General features: G+C 37.1%; 1 protein-coding gene across 3 annotated transcripts in view; it reads right to left on the bottom strand.

Annotated features, from left to right (window-relative positions):
* Positions 1–977: 977 nt before the first annotated feature.
* Positions 978–23,030, bottom strand: part of UBQLN1 (ubiquilin 1) — a 44,845-nt gene continuing 22,792 nt past the window's right edge. For 2 of the 3 annotated variants that reach the window (XM_027048200.2, XM_053205215.1), the window contains exons 2-11: positions 22,107–22,258; positions 19,843–19,958; positions 15,665–15,927; positions 15,032–15,190; positions 14,621–14,855; positions 9,502–9,644; positions 6,091–6,174; positions 4,742–4,857; positions 4,345–4,513; positions 978–2,971 (exon numbers count right to left, since the gene is read on the bottom strand). In XM_027048200.2, coding sequence (XP_026904001.1) covers positions 2,819–2,971; positions 4,345–4,513; positions 4,742–4,857; positions 6,091–6,174; positions 9,502–9,644; positions 14,621–14,855; positions 15,032–15,190; positions 15,665–15,927; positions 19,843–19,958; positions 22,107–22,258 — 1,590 coding nt within the window. In that variant the 3' untranslated portion in view covers positions 978–2,818. The remainder of the gene's footprint in view (positions 2,972–4,344; positions 4,514–4,741; positions 4,858–6,090; positions 6,175–9,501; positions 9,645–14,620; positions 14,856–15,031; positions 15,191–15,664; positions 15,928–19,842; positions 19,959–22,106; positions 22,259–23,030) is intronic. The other variant, XM_027048201.2, reaches the window with a different exon arrangement.

Below are 23,030 nucleotides of genomic sequence, written 5' to 3'. Positions count from 1 at the left end.
GTACCATGTGCAATACCAGAGAAGTGCAGGTTTGCTAAGGACACTTTTCCCAAGATGTGTTCGGTGAGAATGGATTAGACAACTTTAAACAGATTTCTTTAATGCAGGGCTTCCTGGTGATGTTAACATGCTTAGTGTTAATCTCTAAGAGAGGAAGTAGAGTATGCAGCATTTCCCTGCCTTAACCACACAATCTTGTGTTTTGTACAAGCAGAGACATGCAGCCACCCTTAACTTGTATTACTGTTAGTGACATTTTCATCCGTCTTATTTTGTTGTAATTTGCCTACTGAATTAACATAGTAATAATGTCTCCCCAAACAAGACTCCTTTCATTTGTATATTTAAGCAGAGTCTGCCGCTCCAGTTCTGAACACACAGAGGCCAACTGCCATTTATCTGACTGTTCAATATTCTCTACACTTTGTTTACAGTACCACAAATCTTCCACTTGGGAAATAAGATTCTGAAATGTTATCTTCACGATTCCATTATTTATTCAATTTGCAATTAATAACCCAATATGAGAACAATGTAAGCCTAAAATATTTTAAGTGTTCTTAATGCTTTTGAGAGTTTGTAAGTATTTTGAACTCCTAAAAAGGTATTTAGATCTAAAACATATTAGAACCAAACAACAAGACAGTACCATCGCAGCAGCTATAAGGTACTCAAGAGATCACCCAGTCCGGTGTGCTGAACAGGCCTCACCAGCACTTTTACAGCAAAGATATCATGATGTCTTTACTCAAAGTCAAATAACAGTTAGGTACCAAAAGCAGCAAGCAGAGCCCAGGTCACCTGACATCCAGTTGGTTATCTTTTTAATACACAATACAGTGTATACTCATTTTAATTGGGGAAACTTAAAAACTGATAAAGAATGATTTAAGTGTGATAAAATCTGGGGTAAATCAACTTCAGTAGTCTTGAAGACATCTTTTTCTATCTACAAAAGAGGCAAGACAAACCAAGTGTAAAAGCTAGAGATTTATTGTTATTTTGTGATTAATAAATTGTCAAATTGGTTATGACACTACCCCACACTGTATACCACCATTCGCCAGTACAAAAGTTTCTTGACCACACTGAGGCATAAGGCAGAGAGAGCAAAGACACATGAATATCATCCTTAACAACGTCCTCTAGTCCTGCCTCTCCCTTGATCGTCATTCATGTTTTCCTTCTGGGGAAAGTGTCAGAACTGTGCACGGGCTGGTGGGCAACCTGGCCTCTTGACCTTTTTTAATAGCAAGCAACTTACAGAAGTAATGGAATTCAACTTGTATTTCCCTTGATTTTATTGGTCTGAACTCATTTTAGGTTACTTTAACATTTTAATTTCCTGTAACTGTACATGAGAGAATATAACGACCTAAGAGAATACTGAACCAGAGTCAGCCAAATATATTACTGACCCCAAAGTTATGTTTTAATTGGTCCTAAAGGAATGTACCACACCCCAACAGTTTGAGAGTTAGGCAAACAGAACTTCTTTGGGGAGGGAAGAAAAAGGCTGTAGAACAACAGCCCCATGAATTCAACATCGTTAAAACGGCTCTTTGTTTTTCACCCCTGAATGATACCTCTTTACTACACTATATGCACAGAAATCCTAACAGAATCTTGGTTGCCAGTACTATTTAGGCTGGCCCACTCCAGGAGAGACCCCCACCCCCCGCCCCCAGCTCCCTTTCTCTGAGGCTCTGAAAAGCACAATATTTAACTATTTCTTAATAGAACTACCAAAACACTTCAGAAACAAGTGGCTCACAAATCATTTTAAATTTATGTATTGCCTGTGCATGAGAAAACTGATAAACCCAAAAGATAGTTCTATTTTTATATGGCAATTAAAAATAACTGAAACATCAAGACACTTTCAGTGAAAGCAACATTTCAATTACAAATCGTAATGCCTGTTAAACTACCTATGGGAGAAGCTGAAGAGTCCTAGGCAGATGCACTTTTGGGCTGTACTACAGTGCCCCTTCAGTCTGCGCAAAGATGAAGGTAATTTACAGTCAATCTGTGAATGTTGACACAATGTTACATTATGTTGTCTGTACAATTAAATGTCCTTAGAGAGATAACCAGAATCAGCTTTTCTACTATATTTCCAACAAACCTAACCGGCACTTTTGCTGAGAGATATTTATCAAAGATGCTGTAAGATTCTACACAATTAGGAAATACTCAGCTTTAAAGTATTTCCTTATCTCCACTTTTTTGGTTACAAGTGCTTTGCTCAGATAATCTATTGCAGTATGTTTCTAGAAATGCAATCCCAAATGTGCATACTATATTGTATACAAATAAAGCAAAAACTCTCAGTAGTATAAATCTTACAGCATTTTGTTTGCAAAACTACATGCCAAAGTCACAATAAGCAATATTGTACCACAAATTATAGAGCGCAAATGATTTGCTTCTTTTTAATGCTTTTATTCTACATAAATTACTACCATAGGCTAATGTTTAAAAGCAAATAAACTGGACAGATGCAGGACAAAAATCTGTTCACCCAACTATAAAAGGTGATGTTTTTTTTTTTAAAAATTACAATAAATGCAGAGTGTTTGATGCATGCAGTAGCCTTAAATGAAAAAGCATTGATTCCCACCGTTAAAAAAAAAAAAAAAAAAAAAAAATACAGAGAAACCCACACATCTTACTGCACTCCACCTTAAAATGCATCATATTGGGTTTGTTTATAGCACAGAATTCCAAGAGTCAAAATGAAATAAAGCGGGTATTTTAAAGATTTAAGAGCCGTTATCAAAAATAAATTACATTTTCTCAAGATACAGAAATGCTGCTATGATGGCTGGGAGCCCAGTAACCTTTCAATAGCGGCATTGATATCACCTCCTGTTGCTATTAGCGCTTGCAAGTTTGCTTCACGGTTCAAAAATCCCATTGCACTGAGCTGTTCCAGTTGTTGCTGAAATCTGACTTCTGGATTCTGTAGCTGTTAAAGGGAAATAAAAAAGAAAAAAAAAAAACTAACCAAAACTCTAAGGAAAATCAGTCTGTGTCACACCTAAATAAATTCTAAAGTTATAATTGCTTTCTCACAACATATGCTGCTCTACTAGGCTATAAAAGCACTGGCTGTCTTGAAACATGGTCAACATATTTAAAAGTCCATTAGCACTTAATTTTGTTACTTTAAATAGTCTTATTTATACTTAAATGATCCTGTCAGATAAAGCACAAAACTCTGCTTTAAAAAAAAAAAAATCGCTTAATAAACATCACCCATTAGATTTAAGAAGCTGATAAATATGCAGGAAACGTAAGTATATATACAAATTAGTTCAGAATTAATGATTTTATTTTGTACTTATTGCCAGTGTCCTCACATACACAATTCTAAAGTTCGAATGTGGCTTAGAATGGGCACCGGATGCCTGCACTGGCCAGTCACGTGTCCAGGACAGCTCGAGGTCCAGGCCCACGGAATACACAAACAGCTGCACCAAATCTTTTTCCAGAAATGAAGACAAAAATACACAAATGATCAATCAATCCTGGCTGATGTGATAATTAATGGGGAGGCCTGTAGACTGTTCAACTTCTATAACAATTCTGTCCAATACCTAAAATCTTTTCTTCTTAATAATTCCATCAATATTACACTGAGCCAGAGGCCATATATTGGGAATACAAATACTTCTATAAGACAAAACCCTGTCCTGTTTCTTTAAAAGGCTTAAAATCAGAAAGCATGCTGTATTACTGCCATGCGGAATTATGGGGGCAATCTACTGTAGCGGTTTGAAATGGCTACCATCTTTGTGCAATGGCAGATTCTTAGTAAAGCTAATAAATGTTTCTAGATGTAAGACATTATTAGAAGTCTACATTTTTAAGCCGTATTTGTGAGGTTTACATATGTTACACAAGTTCCCAGAGGAGATGGTAGTGGGTAAGGTGAGGTGGGATTTTTTTCTTTAAGTCAAAATACAAGGACTAGACAGAACTGTAGTTACCGTAGGTTTAGGAGGTATTTGGGATAATCAAGTGTATGTTCCTCCCTGACAAACTTTTATAAAATACAACAAATTTCAAGTGATTTCCAAAGAGGGACTCTAAAAAACGCATTTTTAAAGGCAACTTCCAAATAAGGCAAAGTTGCAGCATTTCTTCCCTACAACTTTAACGTTTCATTCAGTGTCTAATAGTACACCCAAGTCATTCATTTTCGTAATGCCTGTTTTATAAGAGTGTGCTTTTTATGACATTCTAAACCCCGGAGGACTGTCTCTGTTTTTGGTTGTTTGTAGAAATTTCTAAGTTTCCAACAAGGAATATAAAATGTGAGCAGAAAAGAATCTTTACCTGAGGATTTACTCCAGCGAGAGCCTGCAGCATTTGTTGGATGAACTGCTGGTGTCCAGGTTCAGTGGCTCCTGTCGTGGGACTTGGGTTGTCACCAGGCGCAGAGTTAGACCCGCTGCTTCCTGAAGAGCCTCCAGTGCCTCCTAATGCCCCCAGGCCAGGAGTAAACCTAGGAAAGCACAAATTGGTCATAAACCCTAAGCTCCTGCAACAGGAGGCCAGACCAGGCCAGCTGATGGTAAGCTGTTATCTTCTTAAAATGAGCATTTTCAACTTTGAAAATTAGGTCTTGAAAACAATCCCAACAAAAATAGGCACAACGATACCAAAGTATGAAATGCTCAGAGAGAAGAAATAACCACTATGCACTTTCAAAATCGCCCCCAAATAAGCATACCCTGGGATGAGGCCAGGGGCTTCCGTTGCTAATGTCTGTAAACCCTGTTGAATCTGTAACAAGGCCTGCATCGCTCTAGGATTTGACATTGCTGATAATGTATCCGGATTCTGCATCTAAGGAAGAAAGAAAACAGGTGGTTAACAAGGGAATTAAAATCAGTGAAAGTAAAATTTAAATGTTTCTTTGCTGTGTTTCTGGAGAAAATTCACAACCTTACTCCCAGACACTGGTAATCCAGAATTTCTTTCCCCAAATAAACACAAGCACCTCCTCCTTGACAACAAACCTAGTATGCAAATCATTAACTGACCTCCTCCCAAGTCCAGCATGAAAGCCATTTTTCATAATGAAAGACAATCAGGAGCTACGCTCCCAAAGCCACAACTGTTCCCTTTCTTCAACAGAAGATAGAAGTGTTATTTCTAAGAGACAACCTCCAAATGCACAAGTTTATTTAACATGGTAATATGGTGAAAGCCACCTATTCCTCCTGACCAAGCGTTATCTGTTGCCAATGTAACAATTTTACCAGTAAGATACACTCTAAAACCATAGTTCCAAATTTGAAGTTAATACGTGTGTCCTGAGAGTTCAGCTTCACTACTTCCAAATATACACCACCTGACTGACCAAAAAAGATAGGCTAACATTAACATCATTACAATAGATCAAAGACAATAACTAACCTTGGATAATGGCTTACAGGCCTGAGATCATTTGTATGTTTAAAAGCCCTAGAACTACCAGTTTCAAAACACCAAGACTGACTTCTCTTTTGTCTTTTTAAATAATAAAATACCATTCCAATCTCAAGTATTTTTTTATAATAAAACCTTCCTTATAGAACAACTCTGCCAATTTTAATCTTGCTAATTCCGAGTCTGAGGAAATGAGATCTACCCCTCAAAAAGAGACATTCCATTAATTTGAGGAATTAAAACATTACAAAGAAACCAAAGCTGTAAAATAGGATAGGGTAGTGCTCCTTCCCATTACTCGAGATTAGTTAAACCATAAAGCATAACATGACACAATGAAGCACTTCAAAGTTAGTAAAGTGAAAGGAAATGGTTTATGGCATTAACGAAGCATTCAGAATCCTAAATCCTCAAAAGCAAAAACAAAATGGTCCTTTCCTCAGAATTTATGTTTAAGAAATATAAGCAAAAGGTCAGCAGTGAAATGGGGCTCAGTTAAGATCAAGCTGAATTCTCTGTGGATTGACAGCATTATCAAACTAACTTCTATGTTTTGCTATCAGCCAGAGAAGAGCAAGGAAAATGTTTATCATCAAACTTTTTCAAGCAAATCATTACCGAAGATAGCTAGCATCTTTTCTTACTCACTTGTTGGAGGAAAGTTGGGAGCTGTTGTCTCATTTGTTCTTGAAGCTGAGGATTTCCAGCAAATAGGGGATTATTCAGCATCATCTATGGGGCAAGTGTTCAAACAATTTTAACTGGAAATATCTGAAACAAGTAATGTACCTTGTTTAATAGTCTATCTTCCCCCAAGTGCCTAATCTGGCACTTACAGGGAGGAAGGTAGAACATGAATAAAAAAGGAGAAGGGAAGATACTGTCCACAAGAGGGATCTCCAGAAAAAAAAAAAAAACAAAAATAAAACAAAAACGAGGCATCTTCTCTCTCAATGAGAATGGTGATTATGATAATGACATGCAATATCCTAAAAAATAAAAACAATCATTTTCTTAGGATTTTCCTTGAGCAAAGGTGAATATTTGCCCTTAAAAGAAAAATGGGGGTAACTGGCATTCAGGAGGATACATTTTCTGCTACACTGACAGAATAAACATAAGCATCAATACATGAAACGATACATGGCTTGCTTAGACACCTCAACACACAAGTGTTGCACAGAGAACAACCCAGATCTGGAACCACTAAATCTACCTGCCTACTGCAAGACAGCTAATATTAGGTCCAGAAAAATAACACACTGCAGAACAGCAACCAACTTGCCAGAGAAATGGAGCTGCTAGGTGAAAATCAACCCATGACTAGCACCAACAGATCTCTGGGGAAAGTATTAAAATACGTTAAGACCCGAAAGATGTAAATCCATTTGAGAACACCAAGGTTAGCCTCTGGATTTCACCTCACTACCACCAGAGATGAGAAAAGTGGCATACCTCCTATCATTCAAATAGGTGTTAAGAATTAAAGTCAGGGTCAATATTAACATTAATACCTGAAAATAAGATTACAATACACAGCATAACCAGAAACTAATTCTCATAGCTTTGAAAAAGACAAAAGTTTTATCACTTTCCCCACATGGAATGAAAAATCAACTAACAATGATTTACTGATCGCCTATTTACCAGTCCAAAGTCTGGAGGGTAAAGTGATCCTTGCCCTCAAGTAGTTAACCATATTTGAGAGCAATTAACTATATGTACATAGTAGAAGTATAGAGAATTCCACTTTCCCTCCTCTGCCTATTATTACAAAGTGGATTATTTAGTTAATTTCAACAAAATAACTAAAGCAGAAAGAAGCCAGTGTTTTATGGATATACGATATTCATTTCAAAGTGACCAATAAATTCACAATAAATAAAATAATACCTACTTGAGATCAACAAACCTGCTTCTTTATTGGCCCCAGTAAAAAACTTTTTATTACAAACAGATTAATCAAGTTATCACATTTATCTTTCAGGATTCAGGTCATTTAAGAAAGCTTGTCATCTTATATGGAATCATTCTTTCTCAGAAAATCATATCTCATTTGATTAGGATATTTCTCCTAACTTACCTGACTATACAACAATACAGTTTTTATACTCAGACTTTTTTGAATATCTAAAAATCAAAATCAGAATAGACTGCAAACTTTAAACCTTCTGATAACCAGAGTATGTTGTAAATGTTTCTAAACTGTCTACAGTATCTAATCTTCTTTGTTACCATTTTGCTTTAGAGTTGAAAAAACAATACATGAAAGTGCTCAAATGACTCTATAGTGTTGTTAGGTCAATTAAATGGCTGAGAATGTGCTTATTATTAAAGTCAAAAAACTTAAACGAGATGCACATTCAATGCTAATTAGTCAAATAGACATTTAAAAACATATAAATATGATCACTCAACATATATATTTTTCTACACTCATTTTATTTATTTTTATTTAAACACTTTTTTTTTTAAATATGTTTAATTACTCACTTTCCCAAAGCCTCTGTGTCTGAAGATATTGAATACAGACAACCACAAGAAAAGTTAACCAAGCAGTAAAAGAAAAGCAATGATTGAGAAATATAGTTGTGTCCAAAACTCCATCTGTTTAAAATCCTAGAGACTTGGGACATATATGACAAAAAATCACCACCACCACAATCATCAAGAAGTATCCCACACTTATTTTAAACAAAAGTGCTGTGAACACAGTAAGCGACACCATTTAATACTAATAACTCAGAATACTTTTACATTAATAAGAGTATACAAAAACTCACCTAAAAACTTGTTCTCTATTTCCAATTCCACAAACATTAAAGAGGGCAGAAGTTATTGCTGAGGACTGTAACTCAAAGCTATCTGCCATTATGTACTTGAAATCCATATAGTTCCAAAATTTAGAAAATGAAAATCATTCCATTTGACATAATGAAGAAAGTGATTACTTTCTTAAAACAATTTTTTAGTGTTTATTTTTGAGACAGAGCATGAGTGGGGGAGGGGCAGAGAGAGAGAGAGGGAGACACGGAATCTGAAGCAGGCTCCAGGCTCTGAGCAGTCAGCACAGAGCCTGATGTGGGGCATGAACTTACGAACCTGTGAGATCAGGACCTGAGCAAAGTCAGACGCTTAAAACGACTGAGCCACCCAGGCGCCCTGAAACTGATTACCTTTAAAAACTTTTAGAATTTTGCAAATGGGTATACACTGTAATGGGAAATCTTTAAAATCCCTAATACTCTACACAGTAAATATGAACTATAGATGATCAAGGTTATTTAACAATTCTCCAATGTTTTTCAATTCCAATGGTTCTTAACCTAGGGGCCCATCAGAACCACCCAGGGAACTTTGGGGATAGAGGAAGTGCAATGTAATTACATAAAAGTCTCTCAGAATGGAGCATGGTTTGTTGTTGTTGTTGTTTTTAAGCTCCCAAAGTGATCCTAAATGTTCAGCCAAGGTTGAGTCCACTAATTCCCTTAGTTACGGTCTCTTCAAAATGAGTTAGAAAATTAGTAAATTAATAAAAGACCATTATACTAACTTCGGGGGCAGAAATTTATAGCAGAAAGAATAAGAACACTGTCCCTGCAAATTTCTGCCTGTAAAATAAACAATATCAGGCTATTTTATAACTGCTATTTTGAACCTACAACTCAAAATCTATGTGACCTAATAAATAAAAGTATTCCAAGAAATGTATTAACACTTCTTAATCACTTTCAAGATCTACATTTCACTAAAGAATACATCTTCCAAAGGGTGAGCAATCTAAAACTTTTGTAGTCATCTCCTAAATCAATATAGGTAGATACAAAGTAAACCTACACTTCTTTCTAGCCAATGAATAGCAGAGATGAAGCTGTTTAATTATATATGAAGAATTAACTTACAGCAAAGAAACAAACTGTCCAAAATATTGAGAGATACAGTTTACCTACTTTTCTACAGCTAACACAACATAACACAAATGTATCAAAATCACAATTATTTGATTATGCAATTTCAATTCACAGTGCACAGTCCTCTTGAATACAATTACAAACTCACCTGTGCAGCAAGGTCAGGGTTCTGGCTTAGGGACTGCATCATGCTTCTCATGTAGGGGGCAGACAACATGTTCTGCATAAGTTGTGGGTTTTCAGTTATTTGTTGCAGCAAGCTCTGCATCCCTGGTGTATTGAACATACTAGCTGAAAGTTTGTTTAAAAAAAACAACACATTGTATCAAGGAAAAGACAAACTAAAGTGAAAGTTTTAAAATATATACTGTGCATAATTTTAGGAACTGCAAATGAGCATGCAAATTCCTAATCAACTGAACTAAAAAAGAATTTTAAAACTAAGATCTCCAAAACCACATGCTCAACATATACCAGTAAAGGAGGGCTTATGATTTTTTTTTTTTTAATTTTGAGAGAGAGTGTGCCTAAGTGGGGCAGGAGCAGAAAAGGGGGATAGAGAGAATCACAAGTAGGCCTCATGCTCAGCAAGGAGCCCGATGTGGGACTCAATCTCACAACTGTGAGATCATGACATGAGCGAAATAAAGAGTCAGAAGCTTAACCGAATGAGCTACCCAAGTGCCTTATGATTTTAAAAATTCTGGTTGTATTTATAATAAAATCACATCTAATGGAAAGGCTAGGTTCTAAAATCAATTTAAGAGGCAAAAACTAGATGTGGTCAACATTGCTATTGAAAAATCCCCATAAAGTGAATGAGTCTTGGCCAACGTTTCCAAACTTTCTCTGAAAGTTTCTTTGAACTTTCTTTGAAAACTACTTTGTTAAACATGTATCCAGATTTTTACTTGCTGACTAGATATACTCAAACTCAAATATACAGTAAAACCTTGGATTGCAAGTAGCTTGCTCTAGGAGTATTCCACAAGACGAGCAAACATTTCTAATACATTTTAACTTGACAGGCGATGTCTTACAATACGAGTAGCACATGATCACAACTGAGCCAATGATCTTCTCTCTCTCTCTCTCTCTCTCTCTCTCGCTCGCTCGCTGCAGGATTGTGAGTGATCGTCTCCTATGCTTGAATGCTTAGTCTCAGGTCACAGTCAGTGTTTGGGAGAAATGAATGATTTTTCAGAAGGTTGGAAGGTGCCCACAACCGGCACCAGTGTATTTTTGTCACTTCAAAGCACCAATGGACAGTCCTTTGCTTTTCCACACAAGAATAAGCTTAGAAATGCTTTGCTTCATTCTAGGTCAGGCTGCCTGCAGATACAGACGCTTTCCTCTGCTGCCTTATTGCCAGTTATATCAAATACATTATATGACAAGAGTTTATTAATACTATACTGATCTCAACATTGATGCCAAGCGTATACAATGGTTCCCATGCAGAAAAAGGTTGAAAAGAAAGGCGTTAAGGAGATGATAACAGTGAATGTTAAGAAGGAAATCATAGAGAAGTACAATGAGGTACGCAAGTGGCTGAGATTGCAAAGTTTTATAAGAAGTCTACGTCTGCATCTTGTCTGCAGAGGAGGAGAAAAAGGTGGAGGAATCCCTCATTTCAAATGAAGACTAGGAAGATATATAAAATGTGGGAATCTGCAACATTTTGTAGAAAAGCACACCCAGGGACGCCTGGGTGGTTCAGTCAGTTAAGCGTTCAACTTCAGCTCAGGTCATGATCTCCCCGTTCATGGGTTCGATCCCTATGTTGGGCTCTGTGCTGACAGCTCTGAGCCTGGAGCCTACTTTGGATTCTGTGTCTCCCTCTCTCTGCCCCTTCCCCTACTCACACTCTCTCACTCAAAAATAAATAAATAAACATTAAAAAAAGAAAAGCATCACCCAAATAAGGCAATGTCACATTGCCACAAAATCCTGAAAAGGAGGCAAAAGCAAGGATCATTTGATAGCTGCATGAAAAAAAGATTCCACTGAGCAAGGGGACAGTGATTCTGTTAGTGATAGTGAAAGTGGTCCTACACAACATCCCTCCTCTCTCTTGTCTCCCTCACACCAGCCACAGTAAGTACAGGTTAATTTGTTTATTTTTCTCTATATTTTGTATTTTATTATATTATGGCATTGTAATCATTTATTTATATGAGTATTTTGGGTTGTGGAACGAATCATCTGAGCTTCCATTATTTCTTATGGGTAAATTCACTTTGATACACAAGTGCTTTGGTTACAAGCATGTCTCTAGAATGAATTATGCTCGCAAACCAAGGTTTTACTGTATTCTCAAACTTATATGCAAACTTAACTCATTGGCTTTTTCATTTCCCTTCTGCCCTCACTCCATCCAGTGTAATTTGGTCAGGCTTAAAACATTTGACACTGCCTGTCTACCTTTCTAGTTTATTATAATTCTGCTGGGGGTGGGGGTTGGTAATAATTCTTTTTTTCCTATTTTCTCATGTTGTTTCAGTTAGGTAGGTTATTTTCCACATCCTGGAATCTAAGAGTATTCTAACACAGTAAATAGTGAACCCGATGCGGGGCTCAAACTCATGAACCACAAGATCATGACCCGAACGGAAGCTGGACGCTCAACCGACTGAGCCACACAGGTGCCCCAGGTTTTTACACTTTTAAATGGTTAAAGAAACAAAACTATTTTGTGAAATGCGAAAACTATATGTAATTCAAATTTCAGCATCCATCCACATTTTCTTAGAACACAATCACGCTCACTCATTTACAGTCTATGGCTGCTTGTGCACTGTAGACACTGAGTTGAGTAGTTGTGACAGGGGCTGTGTGTGGCACACTCCTGCTGCTCCAGACTGCTGCTCAGTGCACCACAGACCACTGTGACTCAGTCTACACTGATTGCGGTACCATGTTATTATTTTATTTCTATTTTTTACTACCAGTACATACCAGTCACATAACAACTAGAAGAAAAAGGGAGAGCTGGACTACAAACATTGTGCTTTTAAGGCACAATGGAGCATGAATTATTTTATCAAATGAGATGGCAAAATACTGTATTTTTATGCAATGATACTAAAATACAATATACTCTAATGCTGCTAGACTAAGCACTTATCGCAGTATTCCCAACTTGGAGGCAAGCAAGTCAGAAAAATACAAAATTTAAAATGCAGTCCTCTCATCATAGCCAGATTTCTTTACGAAGTTAAAAAAGTGAAAAATAAGGCTACAACCAAGTTAAGTTTCCAAGTGGCTTGTTAGCCAAACAAGAAAAGCGGTGTATTAGTGGTGAGTAAGTGGCATGCTTAATGAAATCTTGATCGCAGCAGCCAAATAAATGTGTCCAGAAAAAATAAACTTGTTTAAATCTATTAGCCTTTCAAGAACAGTTTCTCAAGAGTTAAGGACATGGGATTAATATGGGCTCAGCATCAATATTCAATTAAAAAACAATACAAATTAGGGGTGCCTGGGTGGCTTAGTCAGTTGAGTGTCCAACTCTTGATTTTGACTAAGGTCGTGATCCCGGGGGTTGTGGGATGGGCCCCAAGTCTGGGTCTGCACTGAGCGTGAAGCCTGCTTGGGATTCCCCCACACACCCCCCGCCCGACCCAGCCCTCTCTCCCAATCTGCACCCTACCCTCTCAAACACATGTGCACTCTCTCTCAAAAAAATAAACAAACATTAAAAAAACAACAGAGTCAAAAAAATACTAATTCAATACAACCTGAAATAGAATCAGCTAAGATGTGTATATCTGATAATAAAAACACATGGAGGACTGAAAGGATTAGACAGATACAACAAGCTTATAAAAATATAAGTTATTTAGAAACTATGGTTATTCATGGTCTCATTCATCAGCAGGCACTCTGGAAAGTACTTTAAACTACGATGTTATTCAAGCAGTAGGAGTATAAATGGTGAACACCATTTCACTCTTGTGAACTGTGTGTCCTAGTTAATTCCATGAATTTTTATCAGAAATATCCCAACTTGCCCAACCACAGAGCAGCAGTTTGATGGCTTGGCAGAGGTAAGGATTTTGTTTTTTAAGAGGTAAAATTCTACTGCAATTTTTTTTTTTTTTTTTTTTTTTTTTTAGCTCAAGGCTAAGATTGAAATTCTGAACCACTTAACCACTATTCCCAAACACTGAATGACTTGGGAGATTACCTTTTGCTAGAGAGTTGGTAATGTTTCCCAATGAATCCAACTCAAAATTACAAGGCAAACAGCATGGAAACATGTGAAACTCCTACTGTGGTAAAGTCATTTTGACAATAACAGAAATTGTTGAAATGACAAGCAATGCTTTATACATTCTCTTGCTGTCAGAAATTAAAACAAGATCTCCATTCCCACAAATTTGCAGTAGATATGTTCTTAGATCACACTACTGTTCCCGCATTTTTTTTTTTTTTACCTCAGTGCAAGTGCAAGGAAAATTTCCACATTTCAAAATTCATTTAAGTGTTTGATTAAGGTCCTACCACCTAACCTTCAATTGGAAGTGATTAATCTGCAGTGGTATGTTGAAAGGAAAGAAGAATCTAACAGAATCCTATAAATGCTTCCAACTGATGACTAGGCTATTAAAACCATATACTTCTGGAATAAATAAAATCTCATTACATATCACATTATTAATAGATGAATATACGATTTGGCTTTGACAACAGGAAACAATGAACACCAATTAAGCAAAATGTCATCCCTAAAAAAGAATTCCATTCCTACCATTAATAAATACTTATGAAAAAGTACTACACTCAATTATTACGTTTTTATTATTGTAATGTATTTTCTCTCATATATAATATTCTCAACTTTGTTCTTGGCCCACAAGGCGTAAAGAATTACCTGGCCTTTTGTAGGAAAAATGTGCCGACTCCTGCTCTAAGATTTCCTCACCTTCTAGAATAAGTCCTTGTAGAGTAAGTGTTGAAATCAGAGGACCACCCACTTCTCCCAAAACCATCTTATGAGAATATAAAAACATAAAACCGACTCTGGAAATCTTCAGTAACCCTTCCCACTGTAACACACACAAGTGTTATACTACTCATTACATATTTAAAGCTTCCATTTAAAAGCTTGCAACATGAAAAGATAACTCCTAAAAGCTACTTATCACACACACATACACACACACACACACGGAAGCACAAAGAAGAACAGTATAAGAAATGCTTTCATTATTCACATAAGTGAGGACAACAAAGAAAAAAAGTGTGAGCTGTTAGGAGCCTACCTCCTACTCCAGGCCCCAAATTTGGTGCAGATGAACTCTGCCCAGCAGTGCCACTGGCAGCACTGCTACCAGTGCCCCCCACAGCGCTGTTGGTGCCACTGGAAGCTGATGAACTCTGGGAAGCCTGTGGAGCCCATGGATTGGGTAATGGATCTCTATTTTCTGTACGAGAAGGCTGACTACCTTCACCTGAGGATGTATTGCTCACTAGGGAAGCAAATGGATTACCACCAAACTGTAACAAAAGACACAAAAATCATGAAGAATAAGGTTTTGTTTTAAATAACAGACATGGAACTCTTTTTTAATGAAAATCATATTCCCCATATAAAAGTACCCTTCAATCACACATATATCTGTGTTAAAACAGGAGCTCCCCTTGTGCCCAAGCCTTCGGGCCACTGTTATCACCTGCTCTTGTGCAGCACTCAGCATTGGTTCCTGAATATCCGTGTACATACGCCGTAAAGCATTGTATCCCCCTGGGATGCTTTCTAGGTTGCTCAAGGCTCGGTCCTGGTTTCTCATCATTTCTTGCATCATTGCTGGATTCCTGGCGAGTTCCAATGTCTAAGAAAAAGATATCCGTATAAAAAGGCACCCAAAATACACATCAATTAATTTAGCTGTTAGCGACCACAGCTGATTTTTACAAGTTTTCTAATTCCATGAATTAGCAGTTTTCAGTATTTAAATCGGAAAATTATTTTAAATAATTCCTGTTGGATTTCACCTCAATGTAACATTCAAATAACATCAAGAAAGAAGCACTTTGTTATTAAGTGAATGCCTATCTCCTGAATCAGATTTTTTTTTCTTTCTTAAATCTGCAAAATAATTATTTACAGTGGTCTTTAAAATATAGCAGAAAATGCAAAGTTCAAACAGTCCAAGTTAGTGCATTGTTGAGTTTTCCTGAATATTGGGATTTCTTTTTGCAGCTTAGCCATCTATAAAAGGCAAGCTCCTTAAGCATAGAAAATTAAATAAGAAATAAGTGCATAATTCTTTAGCTAAATGAACTGAAGTTAACTTTCCACATACTTGTCTCATAATATCTGGATTATTCAGCATATGACTAATTTCTGGATTTCTCTGTATCAACTGCTGCATTTGCGGATTGGCCATAATTAACTGCCTCATCAGGTCAGGATTTGACAGCATGCTCTGGACAAAGGGATTCTCCATAATCTGGACCATCATTTCAGGATTGGACATAAGCTGTCGCTGCATCTGGCTTTGTAGTTCAGAGAAGTTAGTAGTATTCAGACCCAAGCTACTCAGACCTGCAAGCCCTCCAAGGCCACCTAAGATAAAAGAAAAAGACACATAAGTGAAACTCAGAAATTTTATCATTAACATGATTGTGCTAAAATATGAAAATGCAAAACTGACTCAGTCCATAACAGAAAACCATTTTAAAGCAAAGAGAATTCCTATTACTTTCATAAATACGTGTTTGATTTCTGTAATTAAAATTAGCCAGAAATTTATTCACTTTGATATTTAAGTTGAAATGATACAACGAAAATATGAATTTCCTCTGTATGGTATAACACATTTTTGGTCTTTATCCCAGATTCCTGGCACAGAGATCCTAAATGCCTTAGAATTTCCAGAGTGAAGGGAGAGTCTTGTTACATATTATAAGCCCCTTTAGATCACACACCATTTATGCTAAATAACATTTAGGGTGGGGCACTTAGCCTCAGAATGAGTGGTCGCCAGAAAGACCAAGTGACAGAAGAGTTGATACTTCCAGACCCACCCACCAACCTCCAGGAAGGAGAGGAAAAAGGGATAGATTAAAGGCTGAGTTCTGTAAAAACTCTTTGAGTAATGAGATTCAGAGAACTTCCATGTCGGTGAACACTTCTAGGTGCTATTAGGGTGATATGACCAGACCTCCCCAACTCTCCCACATCCCCATACTTTGCCCTATGCTTCTCTTCCATTGTTTATTTCTGAAGTGTACCCTTTATAATAAACTAGTAAACATAAGTAGTGTCTTCCTGAGTTTTGTGAGCCATTTTAGCAATTATCAAACCTGGAGGGGAACTGTGAGACTCCCCAATTTATAGCCTGCAGGTCAGATCAACAGGTGGTCCAGACCTAGACTGGTATCTGAAGCAGAGGCAGTCTTGGACTAAGTCCTTTAAATCTGTGGGATCTGACACTAGCTCCAGGTAGTTACCATCAGAACTGAGCTACTAGACACCCAGATGGTATTAAGAGAATTGGCTGGTGTCAGAGAAACACCCTAGAATATGCCCTATTAAAGAAGAGATGAAAAATATATACTGGGTTATACTTCTAAATGACCTCCTTCCAGAAAACTGGTTTAAGTTTAACAAGTAAACCTATAAACCACCTATAAACTCTGGTTAGAACAGAGCTGTTGCCAATCAAGGAGAGAAAAGGCCAGGACATACAATGGAAACAGATGTCTCTTTAGAGGAATTAAGACATGGAGAAACCTAATAGATCCAAGAAGATGACTAAGTGCTTATCATAAAATGCTAACTTTGTAAAATTATATAACCTACTGACTGCATTCATTCAAGGAAGTCAAACAGGGAATAAGTGCATGGGGTGGGATAGAAGAAGAGGTATGGAAAGAGATTTAGTGGGGGACAGGTAGTAGTTTGAGAGGCAAAGTAAGAGTTTCTGCATTTGTTTTCTTTTGTTTTCTGAGGAAACACAAACAGACTAACGTACTTAGAGAACATCAGGTAATATCGAAGAGGAGGGTTGAACACAAGACGTGGAGTTCAGAAGCGCTGAAGGTCTTGACTTAAGAGTCACCAAGACACAGGAGGATAATGTCACTTGGGTAAAATAAGTAGAGTAAGAGAAGACAAGACAGAACTCTGGAGAACAATAGTGACAGGAAAAAAAAAAGACCCACAAATGAGACAGAAAAAAACCGTCAGAAAATTAACCAGGGAAAAACAGTATCAGGAGTTAAAGGAAATTTCAAGAAGAGACTGGTAAGCTTTAAAAGACTAAATTAAAACAAAACTATGTCACTAAATTTGGCAAGCTAAGTAGTCAATGGTGACCTTATCAAAGGAATTTTCAGTAAATTGATGCAGGAAAAAATAGAGCACAGCAAACTTAGTGAAAGGGAAATACAGACAAAACAGAAAATGCCTCTTCCAAAGATGGCTAAGAAGGAAAGCTAAGGATGGGGTGCCTGGGTGGCACAGTCGGTTAGGCGTCCGACTTCAGCCAGGTCACGATCTCGCGGTCCGTGAGTTCGAGCCCCGCGTCAGGCTCTGGGCTGATGGCTCAGAGCCTGGAGCCTGTTTCCGATTCTGTGTCTCCCTCTCTCTCTGCCCCTCCCCCGTTCATGCTCTGTCTCTCTCTGTCCCAAAAATAAATAAACGTTGAAAAAAAAATTAAAAAAAAAAAAAAAAAAAAAAGAAGGAAAGCTAAGGAAAGGGCAGTGGTGGCATTCTGTAGCATTTACATCCAGGATAGACCTTGGTGAGAACAGGCACCAAAAACAGGCTAACCTATGATATAGGCTAAATGGAATAACTGATGAAGAAAAGCAACTGAGATAGGAGGAGTAAGAATGAGACTGCAAATGAAGGAAATGGGGAGATACATGGCCTCAAATTAACTAAAAGCTGGTCTGGGCTTCAATTTCTTTGCCTTTAAAATAAGGAAAGAGGAGAGAGATTTACCTCAACAATACCTTTCATGACTCTAAACATGAAATCATTTCATCCTAATCTCTCTAGAATTGTTCATGTCAATAATTTTGCCATCTAAAACATACCAAAAGAAGACACATTCAACCTATGATCATTTTTAGAAAACAAGAGCAGCAAAAATGTAAAAGTTAAGAAAAAAAAGAAAGGCAAATGTGAATCCCTGCCATGCCCTGAAATGTTTCCAACATAGTTGGCAAAAAACTGAATTATTAAGGAACTTTTTCTGGATGAAGCAAAGGTATAATCCTTGATAGGTAAAAACTATATATTTTTTTAAATGTCATTTCAAAGTACTATTGTATTTATCATACAACTTAAGAACTGAAAGAAGCATCGTGCCATTTATCTATCTAGTTCAACGTCTGTTAGTTTCTAATACTTGTTTTTCCCCAACAAAACCTTCCACAGAACCTCAGTATAAAACTAATGTAAGAAAAGTGGTTTTGGGGGCACCTGGGTGGCTCAGTTGGTTAAGCAACCAACTACTGATTTCAGCTCAGGTCATGATCTCACAGTTTGGGAGACTGAATCCCATGTTGGGCTCTGCACTGATAGCAGCGGGGCCCCTTTGGGATTCTTTTTCTCCTTCTCTCTCTCTGCCCCACCCCCTGCTTGCACGCTCTCAGTAAGTAAGTTAGTAAGTAAGGGGGCCTGGGTGGCTCGGTCAATTAAGTGTCTGCCTTGAGCTCAAGTCATGATCTCACAGTTCATGGGTTCAAGCCCTGCAGAAAGCTCTCTGATTTCTGAGCAGAACCTGCTTTGGCTCCTCTGTCCCCCCTCTCTCTGCCCCTCTTCTGTGAACGCTCCCTCTCTCTCAAAAATAAAAATAAACATTAAAAAGAACAAAAGGGAAAGGGAAAATGGGAGAAGGGAAGGGAAGGGAAGGGAAGGGAAGGGAAGGGAAGGGAAGGGAAGGGAAGGGAAGGGAAGAAAGGAAGGAAGGAAGGAAGGAAGGAAGGAAGGAAGGAAGGAAGAAAGGAAGAAAGGAAGAAAGAAAGAAAGAAAGAAAGAAAGAAAGAAAGAACGAAAGAACGAAAGAAAGAAAGAAAAACGGTTTTGGCTGATGCAGGAGCTCCTGCATCACTTACTTACTCCCAGGCCCCAGCCCTCCTCTGTGTGTTCAAGACACAGATGCAGTCTGAGTCCTTCACTTTACAAATAAGAAAATTATATTCAGGGGGTTAGCTTATGATCAACAATTAGCTAATCTTCCTCAGACTCAACTATGTGGCAGATCAGGTACACATATACTACATCACTTTCATTATTTTTAAAAAAAAAGTCACTTATTTACCATTTGTTAAATGCAAACGTAAGCTATCCAAGCGTATCTGTATTCCTAACTACTTTTTTAATACCCACAATTAAAGAAGTAAGTTATAGAAGTTATAGTCATTGTTGTGGAAATGATTTAATGTTTCATTCTATTTTATCCAAAATTACCCTTGGTGAAAAGGAGTTTGTTTTCCCTATCCCTATAAAATAACTAAAGACACTTACCTAAACCAAAAGGGTTGCTAGTGGCAGAACCAGATGTGGAGTTAGTCGTAGGAGCTGATGACGTGGTAACATTGCTTCCACTGGTATTTGTTTGTTGAGCTGAATGATCCTGAGGCCTAGGAAAAGTAATCATATCATGGTGTATACAGTGGAGCTAATTATTTTTAAAACAATCTCTGAAATTCCAGAATTCTCAGAAATAAAAGTGTAAGTTTTCAGACCAATTCAAATTACAAAGTAAATACCCTGAGATAACAGCATTAAGAACTATAATGAAACATAGTAAAACCTAATACAATTTAAACTACCCTTCAACTGCCCCTTCTCCTCCAGTATATGCACCTAAGTATTTCATTACTTTCAATCATGATAATGTAAGATATGGAGATAGGTCACCTCACAGAAGAGAAATCAACGACCAGTCACACCACAAAGCTTGACTACATAAGCACCTTTTTAAAGTTTATTTATTTATTTTGAGAGAGAGAGACAGCCAGCCAGCACAGGGAGGGGAGAGGCAGAGGGGGAGGGGCAGAGAAAGACTATCCCAAGCAGGCTCTGCCCTGTCAGCCCGATGAACCTCAAAGTCATGACCTGAGCTGAAGCCAAGAGCCGGATGCTTAACCTACTGAGCCACCCAGACACCCCCATAAGCAACTTTTTAGGTACCTTCTTCTAAGTTCTTGAGGAGGTGGGGGGAGGGGCAGTTCTACTCAGCCTCTTGAAATTGTTAAAAGAAATAAAGAGACCTCACCAACAACAGGCTGAAAAATCAATACCAGTAATAACTTGTATGGATAAAATACTTAATATTATCTTCAGGTAAAAAAATAAAGATACTTTATAGGAAACCTCTTCCATGTGATACCAGTTAAGAGTCCTGAATCACACTCACTGCTTCTTTCATTGATTCTAAGATGTACATTTTTTTCATTATAACGCTTCTGAAATCAAAATCTCTCCTACAATTGCTGACAACCCGTCATCAATTGCCATGCCTGCACATATGTATTCTGTAGGACTTCAAATGAATGATTATACCAGACATGCTGTATTTAATACCACATAAAGTGTCTTCAGAAAGATTTCACCATTAAATGGTACTAGTGAAGTTACTGTGTACACAGAAAAGCACAGAAACAGGAAAAGAAGGAATGAATTTTGTTATCAGTGAAGCAAATATTTGCTATGGGGGGGTGGGGGGTGGAAATCTAGCATAAAAATTTGCAGAATGGGCATCAGTAGTTTGGAAGAAATTCCTGGAGAAAATACTGTAGCCATCTTTTATGAAATGTGTACCACAAACTCCACACAGTACAGAGTTTCATCACATGTGCAAAAACCTGAATGCTTATGAAGTCAAAATGTGATTCAAAAGAATCACTCAATGTGATAGTGTTAGGAAGAATTTAACCAATTTATCTCATGTATATTTTTTCAGTATGTACGCAGAAGAGTAATATTGATAAACTACCATATCCAAAAACAAGTCTGAAATAGCTCCTTCACTAAATATAAAAATTTCAAGTGAAAAGAAAACCAACAGATTGATTTTGGCAATATTTTTTCTTAGTGATACACAGTAAAAAGGTCTCTTAAAAACTGATAGTGAAATATGGCTACTCATTTGTGGTTTGCCAAGGAGATGAGACACCCCTGAACTTGTCCAAAAATCTCCCTTAAAACAAAAAGCATAGCTAAAAACATAATTTGTCCTATAATTCATATAATTTAGATATGACTGAATACTGAGGAAGTCCCTAAAATATCAAATGTGTAAGCATCAGCATTATTGAATCACATTCATTTTTTTCTTCTTTAATTTGTTACCAATAGCAGCAAATAAGTGAATTTTAAACTATTTGAATAGTAATGGCAGAGAAAGCCATTTAAAGACTGGCTATTTTTTAAAAAGAAATACAACTGATTCTTGAACAACATAGGTCTAAACTATATAGGTCTTATTATACTTGGGTTTTTTCCAATAAAGGCAATACAGTATTATAAATGTATTTTTTTTCTCTAGCTTATAGTATAGTATGAAAGAAGTACATGACACGTATAACATACAAAACATGCGTTAATCAACTGCTGATGTTACCAGTAAGGCTTCCAGTAAGCTATTAAAGTTTGGGGGGAGTCAAAAAGTATAGTCTGATTTTTGACTGCTTAAGAGTTGCTGGCCCTAACACCTGCATTATTCAAGGGTTAACTGTATAAACATTTTTTCACAGTTTAAAGCTCCGTGTCTTCTAAAAACATACCTGTTTTGCGTTTTGATGACAAGGTGAACAGTAAGACCATCATGAATTCCATGCTGACTCAAAGTATCTTGATCTTTTAAAATTTTTCCAGCAAATATCAACACAAGTTGGTCAGTATGTGATTTGAAACGTTTAGAGATTTCTTCCTTGAACTAAGTAAGATAAAAAAACAAAGTGAATATTATTACAGGTGTTTGCATATAGCACCACCCAGTCTAGTAACTACTGGTACCTCAAAAAGGCCCCTACTACAGATATGGCAGTAATTCAAATGATACAAAGATACATCTTTTCTCTGTCAGTATCTTGATCCTAGTGGGAAATGAGTATTAACATTTCACTCACCTCTAACACCAAGGTTCTACTGTAAGTACACATATCCTATATTGAACTTTCTGCTAAGTCCTAACAGTTCATTTCTTCCCAATATCCTTGTTCTCTCTGTATCAGTGGTACTAAATGTAGTTCAAGCCACACATAGCTGTTACCCAGTTTACAATAATCTATGCCTCAAATGTCCATCTCCAGTCCTGCTCCATTCTAGTTGAATACATATAGAGCCACCGTCATATTCTTGGCATTCCATACTTACTTTCTTCCCCAACTTTTTCATTCAACATTTATTAACAAGAAATATTATACACACACACACACACACACACACAAAGTATTATCCATATGGCAAAGATACAGAGCAAAAGTCTTTCCCTGAACGAAAACAGTTCCACAGCGTTAGTCAAATAAACCATAAAGTACAGAGAGAGAGGAAGCACAAGGGCAGTTAAAGAAAGCTTTCCAATGAATAAAGAGATTTGGAAGTAGCCAAGAAAACCTGAAGAAAGGATTTCCAGGGACAAGAACATGCAAACACAGAAAAAAGATCTTCATACCATAAAAAAACACCCTTATTTACTCAGTCTTTTC

Source organism: Acinonyx jubatus, chromosome D4, assembly GCF_027475565.1.
Source record: "Acinonyx jubatus isolate Ajub_Pintada_27869175 chromosome D4, VMU_Ajub_asm_v1.0, whole genome shotgun sequence".
Lineage (NCBI taxonomy): Eukaryota > Metazoa > Chordata > Mammalia > Carnivora > Felidae > Acinonyx > Acinonyx jubatus.
The sequence above is the reverse complement of the archived record's forward strand: the minus strand, read 5'-3'. Positions and strand labels throughout refer to the sequence as shown.